Source organism: Erpetoichthys calabaricus, chromosome 15 (genome assembly GCF_900747795.2).
Source record: "Erpetoichthys calabaricus chromosome 15, fErpCal1.3, whole genome shotgun sequence".
Taxonomy (NCBI): Eukaryota; Metazoa; Chordata; class Cladistia; order Polypteriformes; family Polypteridae; genus Erpetoichthys; species Erpetoichthys calabaricus.
In genome coordinates, this window is record NC_041408.2 from 15,423,063 (window position 1) to 15,450,822 (window position 27,760).

The 27,760-nt window shown below is 43.8% G+C and overlaps 2 protein-coding genes across 3 annotated transcripts in view; both read left to right on the plus strand.

The window, feature by feature from the left end:
• nphp1 (nephronophthisis 1) overlaps window positions 1-27,760 on the plus strand; it is a 440,043-nt gene that overhangs the window by 365,404 nt on the left and 46,879 nt on the right. The window lies entirely within an intron of this gene.
• Window positions 6,439-26,113, plus strand: kcng3 (potassium voltage-gated channel, subfamily G, member 3). Of its 2 annotated transcripts, none has more exons than XM_028820738.2 (2): window positions 6,439-8,393; window positions 23,256-26,113. In XM_028820738.2, the coding sequence occupies exons 1-2, from the start codon at window positions 7,771-7,773 to the stop codon at window positions 23,899-23,901; spliced, it is 1,269 nt and encodes a 422-aa protein (XP_028676571.1). In that variant the 5' UTR covers window positions 6,439-7,770; the 3' UTR covers window positions 23,902-26,113. The 2 variants fall into 2 exon arrangements, with proteins under 2 accessions (XP_028676571.1, XP_028676572.1); XM_028820739.2 differs by having other exon boundaries at window positions 6,440-8,363.

The window sequence follows — 27,760 nt, forward strand, 5'->3', positions numbered from 1 at the left end:
ACCATACCATACTATACTATAATACACCATACTATACCATACCATCCTATACTATACATAACCTTACTATACCATACCACACTATACTGTACTATTCCATACTATACTATACTTAACCATACTATACCATATCATACTATACCATACCACACTATACTGTACTATACAATACCATACTATTCTGTACTATATCATACCATACTATACTGTACTATAACATACTATACTATACTTAGCCATACTATACTATACAATACCACACTATACTGTGCTATACCATACTATACTTAACCATTCTATACCATACCATACTATACTATAATACACCATACTATACTATACTTAACTATACTATACTATAACATACCATACCACTTTGTAAATGCTTTATACACTCACTGAGCAAATTTTTAGGAACACCTACTTATCCATGCAATGATCTAATCAGCCAATCATGTGGCAGCAATACAATGGATAAATGAATAAAATCATGCAGGTACAGGTCAGGACCTTCACTTAAAGTTCTTGTCAAACAACAGAACAGGAAAAAATGTGATCTCAGTGATTTCAACTGTTGGTGCTAGACAGGCAGGTTTGAGTATTTCTGTAACTGCTGATCTCCTGGGATTTTCCACTCCCAATATGCTCTAGAGTTTACTCACAATGATGCAAAAAAAAGCACATCCAGTGAGCAGCAGTTCTGTGGACAGAAATGTCCCATTGATTAGAAAGGTCACAGGAGAATGGACAGACTGGTTCAAGCTGACGGAAAGGCTACGGTAACTCTGATAATGACCCTGTACAACTGTGGGGAGCAGAACAGCATCTCAGAATGAAGAACATGTCAGACCATGAGACAGATGGGCTACAACAGCAGAAGGCCAAGAACAGAAAGCCGAGGCCACAGTGGGCACAGCCTCATCGACACAGGATAGTTGAAGACTGGGAAAACGTAGCCTGGTCTGATAAATCTCGATTTCTGCTGATGGTAGGGTCAGAATTTGGCACCACCAACGTGAATCCATTCACCCAAACTACCTGGTGTCAACAGGCCAGTCTGATGGTGCTGGTGTTACAGTGTGGGGGAATGTATTCTAGGCACACTTTGGGCCAGTTAATACCAATCAGTCATGATGATCACGTGCCTTCCTTCATGGCTACAATGTACCCATCATCTAATGGCTACTTGCAGCATGGTAATGCACCATGCCACCAAGTCAAAGGTCACCTCCAACTGGTTTCATGAACATGACAGTGTGTTCTGTGTTCTTCAGTAGCTTCCCAGTCAAAGGATCTGAATCCAACAGAACACCTTTGGGATGTGATACAACGTGCAGCTGACAAATCTGCAGAAATGACGTGATACAATTATGTGGGCACGGACCAACATCTCAAAAGATTTTTTTTTTTTTTTATCCAACATCTTGTGGAATCCGTGACCTGAAGAAATGAGGCTGATTTGACAGTAAAAGGAGGTGCCATCTTGTATCAGTTTAGTCTTCCTAACAGTTTGCTCAGCGAGTGCATGCACGCATGTTAGTGTGTATGAAATGACGGAAAAGTCCCAAAGCTGCAGGTCCAGTCACCATGACGGACTCAAAGTGTCACCATGACTGATTCCATTAAACTGTGATTGGGTTTTATTGTTGGGTGCATGTGTTATTTAAAAGTTTACTTTGATTCACATTTCAGCTATAATAAATACATATGGCTGCGGTGGGCTGACGCCCTGCCCGGGGTTTGTTGCGCTCTGTGTTGGCTGGGATTGGCTCCAGCAGACCCCGTGACCCTGTAGTTTGGATATAGCGGGTTGGATAATGGATGGATAAATAAATATGGGATAAAATGTTATTAGGTACCATAGTTTTTAAGTGTGTGCTGCCTCCTAATTCCAGACTCAGTTTCTAGCCTGGCTGTTTTCTTTGAGGAGTTTGCAAATTCTCTCCTCATGTCTGTTTGCCTGCAAAAACATTTAATGAACGACTGGTTGATGTGTCTGAACTGACGTTGTAATGAACTTCACGTTCCTCTGCCAGGTAAACAGTTTTGGACTTAGCAGGTTAAGTAGATGAACGGATGCTTATAATTCGTGGTTGTTGTTTCAGTATCGTTAATGTTGAATTAGACATCAAATCAAAGACCAAGTCAGCACTTTGCCGATGCCGCGCCGCCACCCCGTCGCAGACCACATTCGGAACATCATTTAAATTACCCCAAGGAAATAACGATTACATACAAAAGCCCGACCGACAAGCGCAAATATAAAATGAATTGAGCAGCAGACGAAAAGAAATGAATCCCCGTGAAGAGCTTTTTATAGATACGCCGGTGTTTTATGAACAAGAAGCGCACATGCGCTCTGCCTCGTTCTTAATGACTTCAGTATTCGCAGATCTATTAAATTGCGAAAGTGCGAGGAAATGTTAATGGCATTCCTCTAAGAGCCACTCGCAAATGAAAATCCGAATAAGGCTAAGGAGGTGAAGTGGGTGGGAGGATCACCAGCACGTTGATGACTTTATCTTCAAACGGGGAAAGCTTTGCAAACATTAATGCCTTCTTGGGAATTTGCGAAGTATGAAATACAATTGCTCAAAGTAGAGTCAGTGTAATATTGTCATATAACGTCCCCGAGCTCCGAAAGCCCCTTACTTTAAAGGCTGAAAATTTTAAATTAATTTTGGTGGTCGTATCGCCAGCAGATTCTTCACATCATTCAACTAGTTATTATTTCACGCAGTCGAAAGTAGGTTACAATAATCTTAGGTTGCAACTCACCCCAGAATGTAGCTGATATTTACAGAAAGCGCCGCAGGGGGTCAGGCTGAATCCTAAATGCAGGCAGAGGAGTCTTGCGTTCTTGTGCCCTTTGCTCAGCGATAACCTCGTCAGCGGGCTGCCGAGCGCTCATTTACCTCGGTGGCTGTCGTTCTGCGGAGCTCTCTCTGTGTGATCGTGTCTCTGCGCGGCTCCCTCTGCAGTGTTAGCGTTCACATCACGCCTGAAAACCAATCTTTTCTCTCCTGCTCTTTAGGTCGACTTCACCTTATTTTTTGTGTGTTTTATTTATTTATTTATTTATTTATTTTTATTTTCTGATCCTTCAGTAGTTTAGGGTATTGATGCCGACTCTGCTGGGCTCTTTCATCAGTTTCCACTGTCAGCCCTCACCTTGTGTATTGCCAGCATCGGATCATTTCCGTATGCGTTAGTCTGAAATTGAGTGATCCTGGATTGACCTTTATCTGGATGCTTCAGGTTGTATTCTTGTGTGCTTGTTAAAACTCCTCACGGTATACGCTTTGAAAGGTGCCACATAAAATAAAAGACTGAACAGGTAATGTTTCCCATTCTGCGGAAGAAGATGCAGTTTGATGAACAACGGTACAGGGATCAGATGGATGAAACGAGAAATGCCATAAATAAATAAATAAACTTTATTCGTATATAGAGCTATTCACTTACCACTAAACACGTTTAGAGCACCGAACTGTTCTGAGCTTCCACTTCCACACTCTTAAGCGCTCGGGGAATGTACTTCGTGGCTTAGCAAATGTGTATAAAAACGAATTGATTGCAACCTATTTGCATAGATAGATAGATAGATAGATAGATAGATAGATAGATAGATAGATAGATAGATAGATAGATAGATAGATAGATACGGAAAACACTATGATAGATAGATAGATAGATAGATAGATAGATAGATAGATAGATAGATAGATAGATAGATAGATACGGAAAACACTATATGACAGATAGATACATCCATTATCCAACCCGCTTATATCCTAACTACAAGGGCACGGGGGTCTGCTGGAGCCAATCCCAGCCAACAAACCTACTGCAGGGCGCGCGCACACACACGGGCCAATTTAGAATCGCCAATGCACCTAACCTACATGTCTTTGGACTGTGGGAGGAAAACCAGATCACCCGGGGAGAACATGCAAACTCCATGCAGGGAGCGAACCCGGTTCTCCTAACTGCGAGGCAGCAGCGCTACCCACTGCGCCACTGTGCCGCCTATAGCTAGATACGGATAAGGTACTCATGACGCTCATTTGGCCATTGGCCTCGGAGGACGTGACAGAATGTTGAAAGAACTTTCACCCAAATACAAGAACGTTACTCGTCATGATAATTAGGTGCAAGTTAAAATAAAATTTGTTCCTTCCTTGTTGCAACAAGTAGATTCATATTTTATTCTCTCTTGTTTTCCTCAATATAAGAAATTCCTATACTTTATTTTGTATTTCTTTCTTTTCATATACGTCTTTTCAATAAAAGCCTTTTCATGACTCTCTTTTAATACTTTGCCTAAATAGCCTTTGTCATTCTATATATAATGCCTATAGGTATCACATACAACGCCTAGGGAAAGTATATATAATATTTAAATAATTCGTATATTTCATACTATGGTGGCGCAGTGGGTAGCGCTGCTGCATCGCAGTTAGGAGACCCGGGTTCGCTTCCCGGGTCCACCCTGCGTGGAGTTTGCATGTTCTCCCCGTGTCTGTGTGGGTTTCCTCCGGGCGCTCCGGTTTCCTCCCACAGTCCAAGGACATGCAGGTTAGGTGGATTGGCGATTCTAAATTGGCCCTAGTGTGGGTGGGTGTCCTGCGGTGGGTTGGCACCCTGCCCGGGATTGGTTCCTGCCTTGTGCCCTGTGTTGGCTGGGATTGGCTCCAGCAGACCCCCGTGACCCTGTGTTCGGATTCAGCGGGTTGGAAAATGGATGGATGAATGGATTTCATACTATGCCCAAAAAATCCAGGAATTCTATATATTGCCTAGGCATGTGTCAAATCCTGTTACAGATCTAAATAAATAAAAGCCTCTTTCTGGAATCTTTTTGCAGGTGGTTCTTTTGAAAACCAAAAACGTTTCCCCAATGGCATCGCCCCGAAGAACCACTTTATCATCTTTATTTTTAGGAGTGTAAGCTACTCTTTCTTGCACATCACCTACACTTAAAACAGAGAAACATCCAATACTACATACATTATGGATTAGTTTAATATTTCAGATTTGGCCTGAGAGAAGTCACTTCAACTTGTCGATTTTTCGCTCTGTTTTGTGTCAGACAGCAGATACTTAAATGAAAGCGAAGTCGCGCGCTGCTGTCCGTATGTCCGCCTCTAAGCGCGATGTGCCGGGCGGGCTGCGCACACCTCAACCACGCAACACACACAATAATGAATAAACAAAAAAGTCTCTTCAATAAACTCAAAAAAGTGCTCCAATTTGCCATTAATCCATCCATTTTATAAACCCACTTATCCAGAGCAGCAACGCAGGAAAGCTGCAGCCTAACTAGTATCGAAGGCAATGAGGTGACAATCCCTGGACAGGCCGCCAGTACAGAGGGTGACCACACAGACACACAACAGGGGTCTCGAACCCAACACGCATGCCTTTCAATCCTCAATCCTATAACACCTTAAAATCACGTCATGCTTACAGTACGTTTTCTAACTCGTTTAAAAATCGGAAACTGTTAATTTTTTGCCACATGCGCAGTAAGCAGACACACCAAAAACACGTGCACTGTCATTTCAATAGCGTTAACGGAATTTGTTTACTTTTTTTATAATGTTACAGCTTATTTTGAAATGTGGGTTTTTATTGTAATGTTGTCTTACCAACAATTTATGAATTTGTGACTTGTGGTATGATGGGAATATGTAACAGTACGGTTGTGAACAGTTATGTTTAAACGCTTCGTCCACCTTCCACCCCCTCAGCCTAAATGTCTAATGACCCAGAGGATATGTTTACTGTTGATGTGCAAAGTGTGCTTGTTTCAGTTATTCTACGTAGGCAGAATATGCGAGGGTTCAAATATGGTCCTAATGGGCTGCAGTAGGTGGGAGATTTCCATTCCTGCTAGCCCGATCGGTAGAACTAAACAGGACCCTTGCTTAATTGGACTTCATTTGCGCAAGTTTAGCTTTTTAATTTTGTTTTTTTGCTAATGGATATTCAACCAGATGGGCTGTCGTGTGCCCTGTTTTAGCATCTTCAGTTGAAGTCAGATTTATTCCTAAAAGATTCCCTTTAGCACAGACAGAATTTCTGAAAGGGGATCTCCCTTCAGTAATTCACACTACGGGTACCAGACTCCGCATTAATGAAACACGCAGTTCTGGAAAGGAAAGGAAGCCTTGTGTAATGCCTTGCTAAAAATGCCATGGAAATGTGTGAATGCGTAACATCAGACATTTGATTTAAATACGTTTATCAGTTTTATCTGACAATGTGCGCCCCCTTGTGGCTGCGCTTTCTTGTGTACTTGATGCTCAAGGAAGGCTCCGAGTCGCAGATTTCGGAGTAGGCTGGCGGTGTTTTTTTTTTTTTCCTGGGGGGGGTGATGTGGGTTATCACGGATTTCCGCTTCATTTCTCAAATTATCTTCATTATTTTCACATGATTGATTAAACATGCACGGAGACGCCCTCCCTCTGTCTCCCGGGGAAAAGAGCTGCACGGAGCGGGTCTTAAACACGTTTTTAATTGCAACCAGAAAGCGAGTTATAAGAATTCAAATGAGGCTTTTGACACCAGTGATATAAATCACCACGCAGCGATCAAATAAAAGATGACACCTTGATTAAAACTACCGTGCATTTATCATACGTCGACTGGTGTAACTATAGAGACTACCTACTGAATTAGGGCGTAAAGTGCGGAGGAGGCCACATTCGGGGTGTGAGACGTACATTAAAAACACTTACGGTACATACTGTATATGACTTCCCGTGCCCTAAAGGAGGCGGAGATCAATAATGGGACTGTACACTTAGACGCACAAAATGTACAAATTGAATATCTTGGATTTAGGGCGCTAGACTGAGAAACAAGCTTTGCAGGACACCGAACGCTGAGATCTGGGAATGCAAAGGTTGAGAACTGGAAAATCAGTTAGTTACTAGTACATCGAGGTATGGCAGTGAAATCTGGGTGGAGTTGGCACAGAGCGCAGTGGTGGACGATTAGGAGGAGGTGGCTTGATAAATCTAAGGTGGAAGGATCAAGGTGTGCGAGATGCAGATGACATACGGGGAACAGAAAGCCTCATGCTGGCAGAGTCAAAAGGCACAGGGCATAGACTGGCCAGATCCTATAGGTGGTCTCATACTAAGGAGTGAAGTAAGCAGGACACTACACCGAGGATTGTAAAGTAACAGGCTCGCCCAACTGAAGAGCAGGGACCACCGAGGACAGATTGCTCCGTTTTCACCGCCTGCCACCCGAAGTGGACACATTAAGGTGCACTGATCGCAAATTCCAAAACCTAGAAAAAAAAGCCTCATTTTTATTTTTTTTATTTTTTTTACAAACTGGGTAACAGAGTGCACAGACTGGCAAGAGCCTTATCTGCAAAACCTCGAAGTAGGAGGACTGTGGTGCGCGGGACTATACATCGGAGGAAGCCTGGAGTAGCGGGGTTCGCACTGTGAATGCCAGGGGAGCTTCGGTCGCCGACTGTTTCGGTTCTGCCGCCTGCAGATGTGAACCGGGAGGTGTGTCTGATCATGACATCATTCAGCTCTCCTTCCAGATAGAGCGCTGCTGGGGAGCGGAGAAGAGACTGAGCTGCTGCAGCCAGAACGGAGCCTTCGCTTCCCATCACGGTACCCGCGGGAGCACCTGGACGATGAACCCCCCGGGTTTGTGCCTCGCACTCGGGGACAAAGGGAAGGGGGCACAGAGCCACGCCCGACGTCCACCAGTCCAGCTGGTGAATGCCGTGTCCTAAAGATGAAGTTTGGAAGCGGTACTTGCATCCTAAATGTAGGTGGCACCAAGTATGCCTTCCCAGGGGACGTGATCAAGAACTTCCCGCTGCGAAGGGTGAGTCGGCTCCATAGCTGCGCGTCCGAGCAGGAGGTGCTGGAAGTGTGCGACGACTACGATCGTGAGCGGAACGAATACTTCTTCGACAGACACTCGGGGGCTTTCGGCTGCATCATGCTCTACGTGAAGTACGGCAAGCTACGCTTCGTCCCGCAAATGTGCGAGCTGTCATTCTATAACGAGATGATCTACTGGGGACTGGAGAGCTCGCAGCTCGAGTTCTGCTGCCAGCGACGTCTGGACGACAGGATGTCCGAAACCTACACCTACTTCTCCGAGGAGGACGCTGAGTTGCGGCCAAACGAGTTGGCCACTCGGGGCAGCGGCAAGTGGCTGGAGAGAATGCGGAGGACTTTCGAGGAGCCCACGTCCTCAGTGGCCGCGCAGATCCTCGCCTCGGTGTCCGTCATCTTTGTCATCGTGTCCATGGTGGTTTTGTGCGCCAGCACCCTGCCGGACTGGAAAACGGCCGAGAACAACAGCGTAGAGGAGCACAGGTATAGCGACAAATTTGGGGATCCATCCGGGTATTTATTTCTTTCTTACTTTATACAATGTCAACTTGTGATCACGGTGTCCGTCCTGCGTGTTGTCTAAGCGGGTCTAAGCGTGTGTGTGTGTGTGTGTGTGTGCGCGCGTTCTTTCTTGTACGTTGCACTCAAGAGCCACTATGTGTCCAAAAGAACGGGCATTACAACAACGTTAAAGCTAATGAAGAATCCGAGCAACAGGCGTGCGCGTCTAGAATGCCAGACCGCTCCTGTCTGCGGGCTCCTGCGTTTGTTGAGGTCGGTGCGACTCCCAGCTGAGGGGCTCCCAGCTGTAGGCTCTCACGTGTTCTTTGGTTGCCCCCACATCAGTTGTAACGCCAAACTGAATGTTCTCGTCATAGAAAACGCGCTGCCCGATCTGAACGAAGTGTAGGCTTGGACACTGCTGGGACCCCAAACTTTAACAATTTGCATAAACTGTTTTATGTTTTATATTCATCAAAAAGAATTTCAATTTTAGATTTAAATTATTATTTTTAAGCGGATTTTTTACTTAGGTGCCCAGTGTGCTTTAAAATAATTAGCAATAAAGAAAAAGAGGAGGAGGAGGTTAGGTTAGGTTAGGAGCATGCAGTGATAAGATAAACGATATATATGCGATAAATAAATATAATATGGCTTGCCTGGGATACTAAACATCACTCTGTATAGAGTGTGTATGTATAAATACAAATATATATACACACACACATATATATACAAATAAATACGCATACATCCATCCATCCATTTTCCAACCCGCTGAATCCGAACACAGGGTCACGGGGGTCTGCTGGAGCCAATCCCAGCCAACACAGGGCACAAGGCAGGAAACAATCCTGGGCAGGGTGCCAACCCACCGCAGGACACACACAAACACACCCACACACCAAACACACACTAGGGCCAATTTAGAATCGCCAATCTACCTAACCTGCATGTCTTTGGACTGTGGGAGGAAACTGGAGCACCCGGAGGAAACCCACGCAGACACGGGGAGAACATGCAAACTCCACGCAGGGCGGACCCGGGAATCGAACCCAGGTCCCCAGATCTCCCAACTGCGAGGCAGCAGCGCTACCCACTGCGCCACCGTGCCGCCCCAATACGCATATACACACACACACATATACAGTATATATATATATATATATATATATATATATATATATATATATATATATATATATATATATATACGCACACACACACATATATACAAATATACACACACACATATATATATATACAAATAAATAAGCACACACACACACATATATATACAAATAAATACGCATACGCACACACACACACATATATATATAGTGTGTGTATATATGAATATATTTGTGAATAAATATATATACATAATATATATGTGTGTGTATATATTTGTATATGTGTGTGTGTATATATATATACATACACACACATATATAGTATGTATATTTAGTATATATCGATCTATATATATATATATATACACACACACTCTATAAAGGGTGATGTTTAGTATCCCAGGTGAGCCATATTCTTCTGTAAAGGATCATTCATTAAGCAAACAACTACAACTTCATTTGTAGAATTAAGTACACAGTATAAAATTTTAAATTCATAATCATGTAAATGTGTATATATGTGGTATGTAAAGTATAGATCGAGAGCACTAAGGAGCACCACAATGTGTCACCCTATGCGAAAACAATTACAAAATAGATTTAAAAATGGATTCATTTCGTTATGAATGAATGAATGAGTTCATTTAAAGGATACATTTATGAACTAACCGTTATGTATCAGTCAGTGTTTTTCTTCTGGGACAGGTTATCTTATCACTTGCTCACCTTAAAAGTTCATCACCTAATGGGAAGCCCTCCTCACCTCCAAGTCCCACTCATAAGTAATTCTGTTCATCCTGCCTACCAAGTATTGGAGTCCTCGTCCCAATTCTAGACTTTAAGTCACTCGCAGTGGGTGACCATTTAAACCACACCTGGAGATTACGTTCAAGTCATCACAGAATAACATTTTGGATATGGAACTGCTCTGCAGGTTTCTGGGGCAATGTCACTGTCACTGTCAATGTCACAGAGTGCCAGTGTTTCATTAGGGGGACTCTAGGGTGCCACCTAGTGACTGTAACAATAGTCACCTAGTCGAATCCTTTTCTTACCCTCCTAATCCAGGCCAGACTTAGGGGGGTGGGGGTGCTGGAGCCTATCCCAGCTAGCATAGGGCGGAACGGAGGAACACACCCTGGACAGGATGCCAGTCCATCACAGGTCATACACACACACACCAAACACACACTAGGGCCAACTTAGCGTCACCAGTTCGCCTAACTTGCACATCTTTGAACAGTGGGAGGAGACCCACGCAGACAACTTGCAGACTCCTTACAGGGAGGACCTGGGATGTGAACCCGGGTCCCCTTACTGTGAGGCAGCAGTACTAACGCTGCACCATCGTATTGCCCCGTTAGTCATCTTCTGCTGGTGATTTTCATAATGTGGTGCCCATGGATAATTTCCTTGTAGAGCTGGCTTGCAACGGGACTTGTAGACCTATCCTGAACATGGCCCCTGTTGTGCCCTCGTACTGTTCTGTGTGTGTTTTTGTTCTAATTTTGTGTCCCTTATACTTCTGACAGCTTGTGACAACATGCAGTATATAGAGACATTTTAAAAAATCTGATTTCACATGAATAGCGCTTCATAATTCATTTTCCTCTTGGAGAAGGGTCATCCTCAGGACTATTATTTTAAGCAGATGCCCCCTCCCACCACCCCCTCGTCCACCCCACACCTACACAGCCTATACTACATTATAAACCGGTACAATCAGATGGATCAGTTTTTAGAATCTAAATGTTTGGCGTCACCATCGGTTTATTTTTAGGACCACTTGTATCCGTGATGGCTGAGGTGGGCTGCAAGTGAAATGAGTTTGGTATTCTTCATTCTTTTTCTAGGATTGGACTCCGCTTTTGTCTTTTTCTTTTTTTTTTTTCTGGGGATTATTCATAGGCCAGCTGTGAGATAAAAATCTCTGTTTGGATGACTCCTACCAGCTGTGCAGTAACTTGGAACATCTATTCATTTGCGTGTCCATCTGCTTTACTTCATTTCGGTCCGACTTTTTCCGGCTCAGTTCTGCTGCGTGCCACTAATTTGACTCCACGCTCCCTGAGTTTTGGGTTGAGCCCCCCCCCCCCACCACCGCCCTCTCTATGTTTCTTTATTTGGGTCATTCTGTTCTGCTTGGTTCCATTCTGCACTGTTGAATGTTAGCGTTTCGGAGAGGTGGCAGCTGTTGGGTTTTGTAACAACTGTCAGGCCAAAGCGGTCAGTTTTAAAATGCTCTGAGTCCCGGAGTGGTCCATTCGCTTCACTGACCTTCAGTTATGGAATCACTTGTGGCTGCCATGATTGCTTTAACTATATTATTACCATTAAGGAAACCCATCTAACCCTCCCTGGGTTTGTGTCCCTTTTTGCCGTGTGAGACAAATTGTCCATTTCCTGGCAAATTACTTGCTCTTGTTCATTCATGAATTAAATTCTCAGATCAAAATCTCTTTGGTTTCCCTGGAAAGCGTCAAGCAGCATGCGAGAAGAAGGAATTGGTGAATGAAAGGACAATTCTGGGAATGCCGGGCTTTAGACACAGGATGCAAATTTCCTCCTTTCAGTGGACGGAGATACAGACAAACTGCTTGAAAACGTCCCAGGTAGGTAACCAACAAGTGACAAGCAGCTGAGCTGGGGTTCTGGCGACAGGGCACTTGGGAGAAAAATGGAAAGGTGCTTAAAGGTAGACAGCTCTCCTCATGCACTCTCAAACTGTCATCGCCATGTGATTAATAATGCAGTAGCCCCCCCCCCCCAACCCGCCACTGTACTCACTCTGCTACTTTAGTCCCGATTCACTGCTGCTTTTGTTTCTGTCTCTTCATCTCAGATTAAATCAGCTTTGCTATGAACCATGGCAGCTTCGTCAAGGCTCAGCATGGAGCAGGGATCCTGACTCCCAGAAAATGGGACACAGTTTTTATTTTTTCATATATAAATATTGCATATTTTGCATGAACCCCTCTGGTTTACTTATTAGTGGAATTATTAACCCTTAGTTTAATAATACAAAAGAAGTAAAGTAAAGATTCGTGTTCAGATGATCCAAAGACCTGGAACCTTTTCATTCAACATAGTCGGATAAGAAGCTAGCTAGTTAAGATTTGAAAGGTGCTATGTAATAAATAGTCAGTCAGTTATTACCCAACCCGCTATATCCTAACACAGGGATGTAATAAACAGTAGAATGCAAATTCTCTTTTTATGGTTGCAAAGTAGAACATAAAGAAAACAAAGTGCAAAGTGTTTCACACGTGCAAGAGCTAAAACTGTGCATACAATACAATCTTCTTCTTTTGGCTGCTCCCGTTAGGGGTCGCCACAGCAGATCAGCTGTTTCCTATCCTCCATATCTTGCTCTGTCACACTCATCACCTGCATGTCCTCACTCACCACATCCATAAACCTTCTCTTAGGCCTTCCTCTGTTCCTCATGCCTGGTAGCTCTATCCTTAGCACCCTTCTCTCATTGTACCTAACATCTCTCTTCTGCACATGTCCAAACCAACACAATCTCGCTTCTCAGACTTCAGTCTCTAAACTGTCCCACCTGAGCTGACCCTCTAATGTCCTCATTTCTAATCCTGTCCATCCTCATCACACCCAAATCTTAGCATCTTTAACTCTTCCACCTCCAGCTCTGTCTCCTGTTTTCTGGTCAGTGTCACCGTCTCCAACCCATATAACAATATAATAATAATGAAAAAATAATATAAAGAAATATTGTCCTTATGCCTATTGTCCATTATAATTGGTTACAGTGAAGACAGACATGACATGAGAAGGCTGATATTATTTGGGGTTTCAATACAGATTCCTGACTGTAGAAGATTCAGCAGACCATTAGGGCAGATAACAGTCCAAGATCTGGTTGCCTGCAAATGGCCGCACCAGAGCAGGACCATCCTGTAATTTCAGATCTGCTGAACCTTAGGACAGATACGATGTAATCATCAGTGACGGAACAGTGAGGGACGGGCTCCATGCTACCAGCTTTAGAGTATAAAGACCTGTCAGAAGCCCGCTCCTCACACTTCCTACGTGACTGACCATACAGCAAGCCACACAAGCATCTCAAGAAAAGCCCACCAGATTCAACCTTGGCCTGCCTTCTCCATTCACATTAACCCACAGAGAGTGCCCTAGGAATGCCCCAAACACAAAAGATAACTGAAGAACTGTAAGCCGAGTGCCGTTAATGTTCACAGTTGTTGGCGTTTTGCTGTTGTTTTTGTTACTGTACTGTTCTGTTTCCAATTCTTCTTGTTTGTTTATTGTTATTTCCAAACTGAAGTGTAAAATGTCAGTCCAGAAATGGGAATTGTGTTTCTTTTCCTCATCAGTATAGGATACTAATCGAGCCCTAAAAGTGAGTGAATGTTATCAGAAGTGTAAAGCAGCCATTTAGCGGTACTGACACAGTAGGTCAAAGCAGTTCCTAGACACATCCAAAAGGTTTAGGTAGAGGCAACACATCAGAACTGGGATTTCGACTGGGAAATGTCCAGCTTTTCTTTGAAGAGATATGGGGTACAATGATAAGAATTACCTGCACTAAGGAGTAAGGAGAATGTTCTTGGACATGGTGGCCACCAAGGTCTGAGCAGGACACAAAATAAACGTACTCAGGAATAAGCAAGAGGGGAGGTAACAGAACCTAGAAGGAGAATTGGCCCTTTACATGAAAAATGGAGGGTGAACAGCTAACTTGAAGGTAGTTAGTTAGTTAGTGCGTTGACGTGCACTTTAATAACCCGGTTATTTACAGTAACTTTTATCTAAAATGCCATAAAACCCCTCTTTTACCTGTTAGAGAAATTGGCATTGCTCTCTGATAACCCTGATTAACTCACGTAGATTTTTTAAAAGTAACCCGGTTATTTGGACCTGTAAACTCTTAAGCGGGTTGGTAGTCTGCTCTGTGTGGGTCCACTGTACTCTGTTTGTCTGCGCTTGTGTTTGCTTTGCACAAACTTTCAGCAGCCAAGGGTAGAATTAGGCATCCACTTAGGGCGCAGATCATAATCCCTAATCCTAACCCTAACCCTAGGGCACAAAATAACCTAGCACCGGCACTGGGTAGAAAGCATCCACAAAGATAATCTCCTGAGATAAATGCTCATGTGATTGCATTATTCCTTCTCCTGGTTAAAATAATCAGTCTCAATTTTTCAAAAATCGCTCCATTTATGTTGGTAAGCTGAACATAAATTGCAAAACTGAGCAGCATAATCTCAGGAGCAGTTTCAGGGGTAACACGTTAAAAGTAACTAACGTGTGTTATGAAGTCCGATCACCTTTTAATATAACAAATAACCTAATACTTATTTAAATGGAAGTACCTGCATTATTTTTTATTCCAGTAGCTGGGTGTAAGGCGAGCAGCACAATTACTGGTCTGCCACTCCTTTGCAGGGATCAACTGCGCAACCAAGTAGAAGAAAGTGCGCTGAGTACAATCCAGTAACTGAAACCTATTAATAAAGTGTCAGTTAGCTTTAGTCCACTTGTCTGCTATAGATACAGTATTTTGAAACCCTGTGATCAGGTGACATAGTAAAAAGGCTACATTCCCATTAGCAGGCTGAAGTGACTCAGATCCCATGTTTTGCCTTAATGTGACACAAATATGATGTTTCCAGGGCCGTGTGGACACTCAAATCGGATTTGAGTCACTTTTATCTGTGATTGCATATCCGATTAATGAATGAGAACGGTCAGAACGGAATTCACGTGGTTTCTTTGCCTATACGCATGGGCTGAGCGCTGCCGTCCTCAGCAAACATTGCAGGAGAGCTACAGATGTGACAACTTCATTACAGGCTCCTTTCCTCTACCCACACATGTCCTGGTGCAGCAGTGCCAGAAAACAGTAAAAGCTGCCCGTCTTTTGCCTTTTTCAACCTAATTATGTGCAGCCGGTGAACTATACATCTGCTAGCGCATTCATTTAATACCTCGAGTTGTCTCACAAATAGGAAGTTTTTTTGTTGTCGGTGACGCTGATGACTTGTGCACAAGTATATCGATGTGCGCATGCGTCACGTTTCGGAGTACAGAGACATTCACTTTCCGCTCACGTGAACTTATGAATGCCAACGGTCAAGTTAGGCAAATCCGATCTGAGTAAAAAGTTTGAGTAATGTGAACACAAGCCGTTGGGCATATGAGGTCTAAACAAGCGCCTATGGCGCCCTCTAGTGGTCAGGGCGCATTACTGAAGCCCCGTGTAGAGATTCCTCTCTTTTATTTTGTTTAGAGAAATTTGTCCGGACCGGAACACATAGAAATGTTTATGTTGTGCGCCTCAGCAGCGCCTGGAATGTCTGCAGTATGCACAGCACAATCTGCTGCGCAGAAACGGCCCTGAATGACGCGACATTTTTTAAATAATACAAACCTAGAACACTCGGACACAAAGCGAATGTCCGATTATTTTATATTATTTTCACATACTCGCGATGTTCGGTCTTAACGAATGACGACCTACACAGTCCTACAACAATAGCAATGATGATGATGATAATAATAATAACCTTCAAATGGTGGCATAGCAGAGACAGACACGGCGAAATAAAATTAACCGATCAAATCGACTACAGGACTGTTACTCGAGTGAATTTCTTAAAGCTGATTTAACCCAAACTATGATCATCTCCCAGATAGACATACTTGTGTTAAAACTTAGCAAATATCGTCCTTTGTTGCTCACCACCATTTGTGAGATTTGTTCTGGGCACGATGTGCGTTTTTTGGACAGGTAGACTGCCTCATTTGCATACACGAGCAGACGGTAAATTGGAATTGTGGGTAAAGAAGCCTATTTAAAGCTAATCTTTATATTCTCGATTTCACTGAATGTTGTCATTATGCTAAGCTTTCAGTTTATTTTATTAATTTAAATGACATGTATATGTCTTAGTTAATATATTAAAAAAATTAAAGGAACACTTTGAAAACACATCAGATCTCAATGGGAAAAAACATCCTGCTGGATATCTCTACTGCTATGGACTGATATTTGTGATGTGTTAGGAACGAAAGGATGGAAATGAAAATGATCAACCAACAGAGGGCTGAATTCAAAGACACCCTGAAAATCAAAGGGAAAAAATGATGTGGCAGGCAGGCGAGCCCATTTTGCTGAAATTTCATTACAGCAACTCCAAATTGTAATCAGTAGTTTGTATGCATCCCATGTACTTCTGTGCATGCCTGACAATGTCCTAATGAGAAGACGGATGGTGTCCTGGGGGATCTCCTCCCAGATCTGGACCAGGGCATCACTGAGCTCCTGGACAGTCTGAGGTGCAACCTGACAGTGTCGGATGGACCGAAACATAATGTCCCACCCAAAGGTGTTCTATTGGATTGAGGTCAGACGAGCATGGGGGCCAGTCAATGGTATCAGTTCCTTCATCCTCCAGAAACTGCCTGTATACTCTCGCCACATGAGGCCGGGCATTGTCGTGTACCAGGAGGAACCCAGGATCCACTGCACCAGCATAGGTCCTGATAATGGGTCCAAGGATTTCATCCTGATACCTAATGGCAGTCAAGGTGCCGTTGTCTAGCCTGTAGAGGTCCGTGCATCCCTCCATGGATATGCCTCCCCAGACCATCACTGACCCACCACCAAAGCGGTCATGCTGAACAATGTCACAGGCAGCATAATGTTCTCCACGGCTTCTCCAGACCCTTTCACGTCTGTCATATGTGCTCAGGGTGAACCTGCTCTCATCTGTGAAAAGCACAGGGCACCAGTGGTGGACCTGCCAAGTCTGATATTCTATGGCAAATGCCAGTCGAGCTCCACGGTGCCAGGCAGTGAGCACAGGGCCCACTAGGGGATGTCAGGCCCTCAGGCCACCCTCATGAAGTCTGTTTCTGATTGTTTGGTCAGAAACATTCACACCAGTGGCCTGCATGTTGGAGGTCATTTTGTAGGCTCTGGCAGTGCTCATCCTGATCCTCCTTGCCCAAAGGAACAGATACCAGTGGGTCCTGCTGATGGGTTAAGGACCTTCTATGAGGGACCCTCTCCAGCTCTCCTAGAGTAACTGCCTGTCTGTCTCCTGGAATCTCCTCCATGCTCTTGAGACTGTGCTGGGAGACACAGAAAACCTTCTGGGAATGGTATGTATTGATATGCCATCCTGGAGAGGTTGGACTACCTGTGCCATGTCTGTAAGGTCCAGGTATGGCCTCATGCTACCAGTGGTGACACTGACCATAGCCAAATGCAAAACGAGTGAAAAAACAGATGAGGAGGGAAAAATGTCAGTGGCCTCCACCTGTTAAACCATTCATTCCTCTTTTGGGGGTCGTCTCATTGTTGCCCCTCTAGTGCCCCTGTTGTTAATTTCATTAACACCAAAGCAGCTGAAACTGATGAACAACCTCCTCTGCTACTTCACTGACAGATCAAAACCCAAGACGATTCATTGACTTGATGCTATACTCGGATTAAAAAGTGTTCCTTTAATCTTTAGATAGATAGATAGATAGATAGATAGATAGATAGATAGATAGATAGATAGATAGATAGATAGATAGATAGATAGATAGATAGATAGATAGATAGATAGATAGATAGATAGATAGATAGATAGATAGCATAGTTGGCAGGATTAGATAGATAGATAGATAGATAGATAGATAGATAGATAGATAGATAGATAGATAGATAGATAGATAGATAGATAGATAGATAGATAGATAGATAGATAGATAGATAGATAGTGTAGTTGGCAGGATTAGATAGATAGATAGATAGATAGATAGATAGATAGATAGATAGATAGATAGATAGATAGATAGATAGATAGCGTAGTTGGCAGGATTAGATAGATAGATAGATAGATAGATAGATAGATAGATAGATAGATAGATAGATGTGAAAGGCGCTTTATGATAGATAGATAGATAGATAGATAGATAGATAGATAGATAGATAGATAGATAGATAGATAGATAGATAGATAGATGTGAAAGGCTCTTTATGATAGATAGATAGATAGATAGATAGATAGATAGATAGATAGATAGATAGATAGATAGATAGATAGATAGATAGATAGATAGATGTGAAAGGCGCTTTATGATAGATAGATAGATAGATAGATAGATAGATAGATAGATAGATAGATAGATAGATAGATAGATAGATAGCATAGTTGGCAGGATTAGATAGATAGATAGATAGATAGATAGATAGATAGATAGATAGATAGATAGATAGATAGATAGATAGATAGATAGATAGTGTAGTTGGCAGGATTAGATAGATAGATAGATAGATAGATAGATAGATAGATAGATAGATAGATAGATAGATAGATAGATAGATAGATAGATAGATAGCGTAGTTGGCAGGATTAGATAGATAGATAGATAGATAGATAGATAGATAGATAGATAGATAGATAGATAGATAGATAGATAGATAGATAGATGTGAAAGGCGCTTTATGATAGATAGATAGATAGATAGATAGATAGATAGATAGATAGATAGATAGATAGATAGATAGATAGATAGATAGATAGATGTGAAAGGCTCTTTATGATAGATAGATAGATAGATAGATAGATAGATAGATAGATAGATAGATAGATAGATAGATAGATAGATAGATAGATAGATAGATAGATAGATAGATAGATAGATAGATGTGAAAGGCGCTTTATGATAGATAGATAGATAGATAGATAGATAGATAGATAGATAGATAGATAGATAGATAGATAGATAGATAGATAGATAGATAGATAGATAGATAGATAGATAGATAGATACTTTATTAATCCCAAGGGGAAATTCACAAAAAGTCGGGTAAATAGGGTAGGGAACCACACCGACACTGGCATTTGTTCTCAGCGCTCTAAGTTGAGTACTTGAATAGACGAGTCTCGGCGTGTAAAAATTCATGCCCACGTTGTAAAAGTAAGTGTGTCCAGGGAACGAATCCACTTAAAATAAAATAAAGTGATAGGAGTGATCAATAAAAAGAGAAAAGTAAAAGTAGAAAAATAAAGTTGTACATGGAGCTGCTGAAAAGGCTGCCACTCTCGGTGGTGCCTGAGCCACTCTTGATGAGCAGTATATACAGTATATATATTTATATATATACCCTGTATATATATATATATATATATATATATATATATATAAAACGCATCACCTTCATCAAAAGGTGTACGTTTAGCTGGTGGATTAAATAGAAAACTATAGAAATTAGCTTTTAGTTTTAGTAATAACTTACTGTATATGCCTATTGGTTTTCCTCAGAGAAATATTAAAAATGATGAAGTGAGGCGTTAAGCAAAATGACCCCTTTGATTGGCTAACTAGAGAAGATTACAATATGCAAGCTTTTGAGGCAACTCAGGCCCCTTCTTCTTCTTTGATCACATCTCGCCTGAAGAAGGGGCCTTGAAAGTTTGTATATTATAATCTTTCTAGTTAGCCAATCAAAGGGGCCATTTTGCTTAACGCCTCACTTCATCCATAATGCCTAACACGGCACAACACCCTAATACTAAAAACAGTAAATTAAGACTATTAATACAGCCCAACTCCTACTTATTTTCTAAAATGGCACCCGTCAAGAGCCTGTTTTTCTGAGACAGATGTTGCTATAACTCGACATTCTCAAACTGTGAATTTGAGGTCCTAAATCCTAAATTTGAGGTCCTGTCTCCAGGTCTCAATGTACAGGTCTGGCAGTGATGATTCCTCTCAAAGCAAAAGTGGTGGCAGGGATGCCATTTACAAGTTCACCTAGAGCAGCAAAAATCCTAGAACCATCTCTGCTCATTTACTTCACAGCACCTGAGGGGATAAACATATTTATAAAACGCAACAAAATGATCACATTTGTCTGTGCTTCTGGTCAGTCTAATGAAGATTCATATATGGGCTTAGGATTTATTGACAAATGCTGACCAATTTTTCACATAAAAGAAGAAAAATAATGCAAAACTCATACACTGTTTACGCATTACATTTTATAATGTAAAATGTACACTGAAAAAAGTGGAAAATTATGTAACAAATACCATTAACAGACTGGAGGTTACTATATGATGGACACACTTTTAATGATGTCCAAAGGTGTTCAGCTCTCTTTTTGCATTATGGGGAGTTTTGTTTGTTGGGAGAAAGATGGGATTAGCAGGTCCTGGTTGTATCTAATGGCAGGAAATGCCAATGAGGACTTCGGGGTGCCATCTCTTTTCTGCATGTTTAAAGACCTGACAAATGACTTTATTCATGGATGTCCAGATTGTAAGGTAACATGATGAGAGGACACACTAGAATTAATGAGCGCACTGGGGTCTGAGGTAAATCGGGTACACTGGGGTGGCCAGTGCTTGAACTGGGAAGTGAAGTTAACCACTGAGGAAATTACAGGGCATATTGGAGGGTAAGGTAACAAATAGACATTTTCGGACCTGTGCAGCAGTTTAGTGAGGCTACCTTACCAAATCAAAGTCCTGGTTTCCAACCCGGGCTTGTTCTGTTTATGTCCTTGTGGGTTTTTCTCAGTGCCCCTGCATTGTGTTAGACTGACTGGTATAAGTGCCAGATGGGATGGACAGGCATCCCTACCAGAAGAAGAGAAGGCTCCTTACCCACACGGGAGGCCACAAGGGGACAGAAAGGCATCCTAACTGAGAGAGAGAGAGATGAACGAGCCTCACCAAGTGGGTGGATGGACATCCCAGCCAAAGGAAGAGTTTCTTTACCCAGGCAGGATAGACAAATGTCCCAAATGGTTATACTGTATGTACGGCACCAGGATAAACAAGGAAGGGTAGGAAAAGACTCTTTCTGAGGTCTGTTTAATCCCTCAAGACGCTAGATGGCAGCAGATCTGGATATCAGGTCCGGTTTGGACACCAGTGGGGCATGCTGGGAATTGTAGTCCAGTAACATAGCCCTGCTGGGGTTTGGAGGCACCACAAGAAGGCACTGCAGGGAGGCACACTCCCTACTATTGGACATCCGTCTGACCCGGAAGTGCCTCCAACAGATCCTCAATAAAAGGAACCACACTTACTTGTCCCGTCGAGTCGGAGCTGGGAGGAAGGACGGCAACGCTCGACTAGAGGAGCAGCAGTGCGGTGGTGAGATGAGAGAGTACTGGGAAGAGAGAGAGAACCTGTGCTTAGTGCTTTGTCAACTTTTGGAGGTATTATGTTGAATAAGCACCCTTTGATTTGAACCCGGGGCTGTATCGTGTCATCATGTTTGGGGCTCGTTGGCACATTCCGTTTCCATCACGCTGGCAACTCCAGCTTTGCTCGAATGACTGAGCACGGGCGTGTGTGTGGATTAGCACCTCATCCATGGCTGGTTGCTCCTGGGACAGACAATGGCTGAATTCTGTAGATGGGTTACAAAATGGATTAATAGAGGATAGGCTTATTTAGGGCCACACTTGGAATGAGAGATTGAACCAAGAAGGAGGCAGATGTGCGTCACCGTGGAAGGACTTATTTTGAGACATCCAGTATCATTAGGTGACCTGTAGTAAACAAGGACAATTTAGTAAAAATGACAGTGTTCAGAATTACTTTGAAGTGAGTGGCCAGCACTCTGTTTATGGTGGACCTACCCAGCTGGGACACCTCGACCGTGGAAGGACAGGGGGGAGAGAGCGTTTATTCAGGGCATTATCTCTCCCAGAGCGCTAGGTGGCAGTGGCACCCACAGAACCCAGCAGGGCTGCTCCAAACCCCCAATTCCCAAGGAGGCCTGTGGTAGTCCAAGGCACCGTTGCCACCTAGTGTTCCGGGGAAGGTAATGCCCTGAATAAGCTTTCTCCCCACCCCAGTCCTTCCACAGTCCAGGGTCCACTAGTTTTGAATTTCCTGAAGGGTGACATCCACTTCAGCCAGCTGTCCAATTTAGTTTCACTTGAAATCCAGAAGTAAAACATGATAATGTCACTGTGAACGTTGATTTGGACAGATTTGGGGTGTGCTGGTGTCCCCATGTTGGCTCTTTTGACTTTTTGATTTCTGTTCAGAAGTGAGCAGAGGAATATAGTTTGTAATCACGTATGGTGCCTAAGCAATAAACAAAGGACAGATGTCAAGGGGGGCTAAACGTTATTCGTCATTTCCAACAAACCAATCTTAGTGTTAGGAGAGCTACAAGAACATAAAATAATGCAGAACAAAAATGGCTGATGAATGCTTCATTTGCTGTAAAGCAGCGGCGTAGAGTTGAACTCCAACACCGCAGGTGCAAGTGAGGAGGCGTCCTCATACTTATGGGAGCCGCGTGATGCTGAACTCCAAATTGCCCTCTAGTTACGCTGAGTGACATATCACACTGGCATCATCTGATTCTTGGCAGCATTCCCCGTGCCTCTGGTGCAAGCAACACCACGTTTTCACTTGCGAGAGACTTGGCACGTTAGACGTGACGCTGTCCTTCCAGCCCACACAGAAGCCACTGAAATGCAGCAGGAAAAATGTCAGAGCAGAAGGGTTACTAGTAAGTATTGCATGATCCTTGATCCACCCCCCCCCCCCCCGTCCCACCGAACCTAATATGTCATCCAAACATTAGGTCTCTGAGAGTGCCGTGTCTTTGTCCTGCAGTCGCCAAGCGTCCTGGTCCTGTTCCTGTTGAGTCTGCTGTCCACTCCACTGGGCTGAATGTATTTGTATGCTGACCTCCTGTCGCTCTTTCTTTCTCCCACCTTCTCCCACAGGGTGATCGAAGCAGTGTGCATTGGTTGGTTCACGGCAGAGTGCATTGTACGCTTCATTGTGTCCAAGGACAAGTGTGAGTTTGTGCGTCGGCCCCTGAACATTATTGATTTGCTGGCCATCACCCCCTACTACATTTCAGTGCTGATGTCGGTGCTGACCGGCGAAAACTCTCAGTTGCAGCGAGCTGGAGTCACCCTGCGAGTGCTCCGCATGATGAGAATCTTCTGGGTGATAAAGCTGGCACGGCACTTCCTTGGCCTGCAGACCCTGGGGCTGACACTGAAGCGCTGCTACCGCGAGATGGTCATGCTGCTGGTCTTCATCTGTGTGGCTATGGCCATATTTGGCGCCCTGTCTCAGCTTCTGGAGCACGGGTTGGACCTAGAGATGAGCAATGAGGACTATGCCAGCATCCCGGCGGCCTGCTGGTGGGTTATTATCTCCATGACCACAGTTGGGTATGGAGACATGTACCCCATCACCATGCCAGGAAGGGTGCTGGGGGGTGTTTGTGTGGTCAGTGGTATTGTCCTTCTGGCACTCCCCATTACTTTCATCTACCACAGCTTTGTCCAGTGCTACCACGAACTGAAGTTTCGCTCTGCACGTTGCAGTCGCAGCCTGTCAGCCGAGTTTCTCAACTGACCTGAAGGACTGGGCTTACATGGGGGAAGGAACACTGTGTGTTGAATGAGCTTGAGATTTCCAACTTCAAGAGGGAAGTGGCAGATTTAGCAGATCGACACAGAGGTAGAGTATGTCTGTTTCTTTCGCCCATCATCTGCAGTCCTTGGTAGCCTACCTGGGGCAGCCGGAACTGTGCTTGCAGCCTCTCTGAGGCCAGCAGCCCAGTATGACATCAGGGCGCAGAACTGGGAGAGGTCAATGGCAAGGAAGGGGCAGAAACGGCTGCCCCGAGGAGGAGCCAGTAATTCAGGGTGCGGGCTGGAGCGAAAGTCTGCTAAATCTGACCCTGCACAAAGCCTTATAACGAGGAGATGGCAGACTTCACGTGCACATCCGCACCGTCTCAGCAAATCGCAACCCGGTTAGCATAGCACTTAAAAAGTATGGCCATTTTCTTGTGACTTTAGATATTCTTTAATTAGGGAAGTCTGTTTCTTGCACTTCATGACACTGCCTGTTTGCTCTAGCTTCTTGGCTGCCTCCATGACTCACTGCTTATATGTCCTGAAAGCAGACCTGGCCTCCTCGGGAGGCAATTTAATGATACCGTCTCTGACAACCGTCTGGGACTCTAAAGGCAGCTTGTCCAGTATATGGATGACTTTGCCGTCCGTGTAGTCACTGGGTATCTGTCAGCGCCTGAATATCTGAAGGTCAGTAGTGACGGCCAAGGACAATTTGTGTTGAAGATCAGGTTAAGTAGTGGTGGGAGGTGGAGGCCAACTGTTGACTGTGGAAAGGGTTAATTCCGCCTGTTTGATCCTCCGTATGGATAAAGCTCCTTAAGTACCCCAGTAGGTGTAAATGTATCCGAATTAAGCTCCACCAGGTGTTCAGGTTTTTTGCGGGGCTACCCTCAGATTGGCATGTGGACTCTCAGGAGCATGGGCATTTGTGCCAGGTTTGTCAGGGTGTAAGGCAGGTGTGTGTGTTGTGTCCGGGTGTCTCCAGGCTCTGTGGTATGTTGGTCCATCTGTACCTGCCAGTGGTAAGTGTGCTTCAACTCCGAAGAGGGCATACGCTTAATTATGGAGCACTTGGCGGGGAGGTCTTGTGATTGTACAACAGTAGGGCTGACATCTGGTGAGTATGGGCAGCGTAATGAGAGACAAGACAGAGAGAAAAAGGGATTGTGGATCCACCCCGTATATATTGTAGTAAGCACTGGAATAATACGCAACGTCAAAGTAATCATATGAGACTGAGTCCGGATGAGACTGACTGGAAGGTCAAGTGGTTGGGTCTTTTATAGGTCGGTGGGCAGGAGGAGGCAGGTCCTTGGTGGAAATGAGGTCAATAGGAGGGCAGCAGAAGTGGGTGGAGCTCTAGTTGGTCTTTTCTTCTGGTGGTCTGCGAAAGAGGGCATTAGTGCAGCTCATCAACCCCTGGTTCTGCGTCTTAGACCCAGAGTGTGTGACAGCAGGTATGTCACGATCTACAGAAGTAGTAGGTTCGTGTGAGCCTGTGCAAGCCTTTCAGGGTCACGGTGAGATTATCTGGTGGTGTGGATTCTCTTGTCAGGGCTTTCGCCTTTAAGCATAGCTGTGTTTGGGTGGGTGTAGGACTGTTTGGGGTCTTTTTCGTTGGTAGCAGGTGAGTTTGGATTAAGCTCTTTTGGGCGTACGTATGTAGACAAACTCCAGCACGTCACTGCCAGCTTAAGTATATCCAACAGGCAAGTTCAGGAAAGTATGGTATCTGGTCCTTACAGTTGAGGCCTCTCCTCCATTCTGCCAGATCCAGTGTTACCTTCTGCTTATATGAGAGCGTAAAAGGATAAAGTTCATAGTCCATAAAATGTCAAGAGCTGTAGGCCAGTTTCATAGATGCAGGGGTCATGTTGTCTTATATTTAATGGCTGCCTATTTTTAGAAAGACAAACAGTCCCTTGGGGTGAGGACTATAGGCAAGTCCCGACTCCATTCTGCTCTCCTCCCTGTCTTTCTTCTGAGGGGTATAGGGCTAGGGATTGTGGGTATTCATGAGTGTACAAAGGCACAGCTTTGCTTGTTTCACTTTTCTATCACTTGTCTTTATATAAATTCCCAGCTGTCCAGAGTGTGGACCTCTTAGTTTGTCCCCAGGCTGGGCTCTGCTGCACCACAATACTGACCTGTTCTGGATATTTTGTACATTGCAGTTTGTGAATCTAATAAATTTTTTCTTTGCACTTGCCTTTTTGCCCTTTCATTTACCTGCACAAGTCTCCTACTTAAACACCCAGTGCCAGGGTGGGTCTTTGGTTCATTTTGGACTCTCTGGTCAATTCTGAAGTGGTCATCACTGATGGTGGATTATACTTTGAAGGCTCTTAATACGAGGGACGTTCAAAACGTTTCCACACTTTTATATTTTCACTGGAAACGGAGAAGGCGGGAGGAGTAGTGATTGGGCATTAAAAAGTTGGTGGTCAGTGGATAACCGATGTTATACTGTATATTATTATCTAAAATTGGAAAAAATCAGATTCTCACTTAGAAGATCTGTACAAAACTTTTTCAAAACCTGGCAGGATCTGATCAATAATATTTTAGAACAGGGGTCGCCAACTCCAGTCCTGGAGGACCACCATGGCTGCAGGTTTTCATTTTAACCCTTTTCTTAATGAGTGACCTGTTTGTGCTTCAAATTAACTTCTTTTGAATTCATTTTATTTGACTTGCTCTTGAAGTCTCAGACCCCTTAATTGTTTCTTTTTCCTTAATTAGCAGCCAAACGATAATGAGATACAACTGGTGTCCATCATACAATATCTGAAAATAAAGAAAGGTGAAGGTCTCCAGAATGTCGATCTTCTCAGGACCCCAAAACATTTGACCAGAGCACTTAGAAAGAGAAAATCAACAATTTCGGAAATGTCTGCTAATGCACCATGAGAGCAGCAACAAGCCAGGAAATTAAAGAACGGGTTTAATTAACGACAAGAATCTACACCTTATTAAGCAGCTGGTTGGAGTGAAATTGCTTGGAGTTTGAGGCCCTGACTTAGTTGGCCTCCTGTTGGCTCCCTCACTTCACATTTCACTTCTGTTTGGGTGCCATTTAAGGAAAGAAATGAAGCAATTCAGAAATTCAGGGGAACAAATCTTAAAAAAGCAATTAAATTAAAATGAATTCACAAGAAGTTAATTAGCAGCACAAACAGGGACACTCATTAAAAAAATGGGTTAGAATGAAAACCTGCAACCACGGTGGTCCTCCAAGACCGGACTTGGTGACCCCTGTTTTAGAATAAGCATTTAAATTGAGGAAGTGGATTTTCTCAGGGCGGCATGGTGGCGCAGTGGGTAGCGCTGCTGCCTCGCAGTTAGGAGACCCGGGTTCGCTTCCCAGGTCCTCCCTGCGTGGAGTCTGCATGTTGTCTGCGTGGGTTTCCTCCCACAGTCTAAAGACATGCAGGTTAGGTGGATTGACGATCCTGAATTGTCCCTAGAGTGTGCTTGGTGTGTGTGTGTGTGTGTGTGTGTGTGTGCCCTGCCCGGGGTTTGTTTCCTGAATTGTGCCCTTGCTGGCTGGGATTGGCTCCAGCAGACCCCCGTGACCCTGTGTAAGGATATAACGGGTTGGAAAATGGATGGATGGATGGATGGATGGATGGATGGATTTTCTGCCCTTTTTTTCTATTCTACTTTTATTTAGTTACATATTTTTACTATACTGTGTGGATAGCGCTTTGAGTACTGAGAAAAGCGCTATATAAATGTAATGAATTATCCATCCATCCATCCATTTTCCAACCCGCTGAATCCGAACACAGGGTCATGGGGGTCTGCTGGAGCCAATCCCAGCCAACACAGGGCACAAGGCAGGAACTAAT

What these genes read in the sequence shown, in the direction of transcription:
- kcng3 (XM_028820738.2), top strand. Translation starts at nt 7,771, where the DNA reads ATGAAGTTTGGAAGCGGTACTTGCATCCTAAATGTAGGTGGCACCAAG. An exon ending in AAATTTGGGGATCCATCCGG is followed by an intron (nt 8,394 to 23,255) that starts GTATTTATTTCT and finishes CTTCTCCCACAG; the next exon opens with GGTGATCGAAGCAGTGTGCA.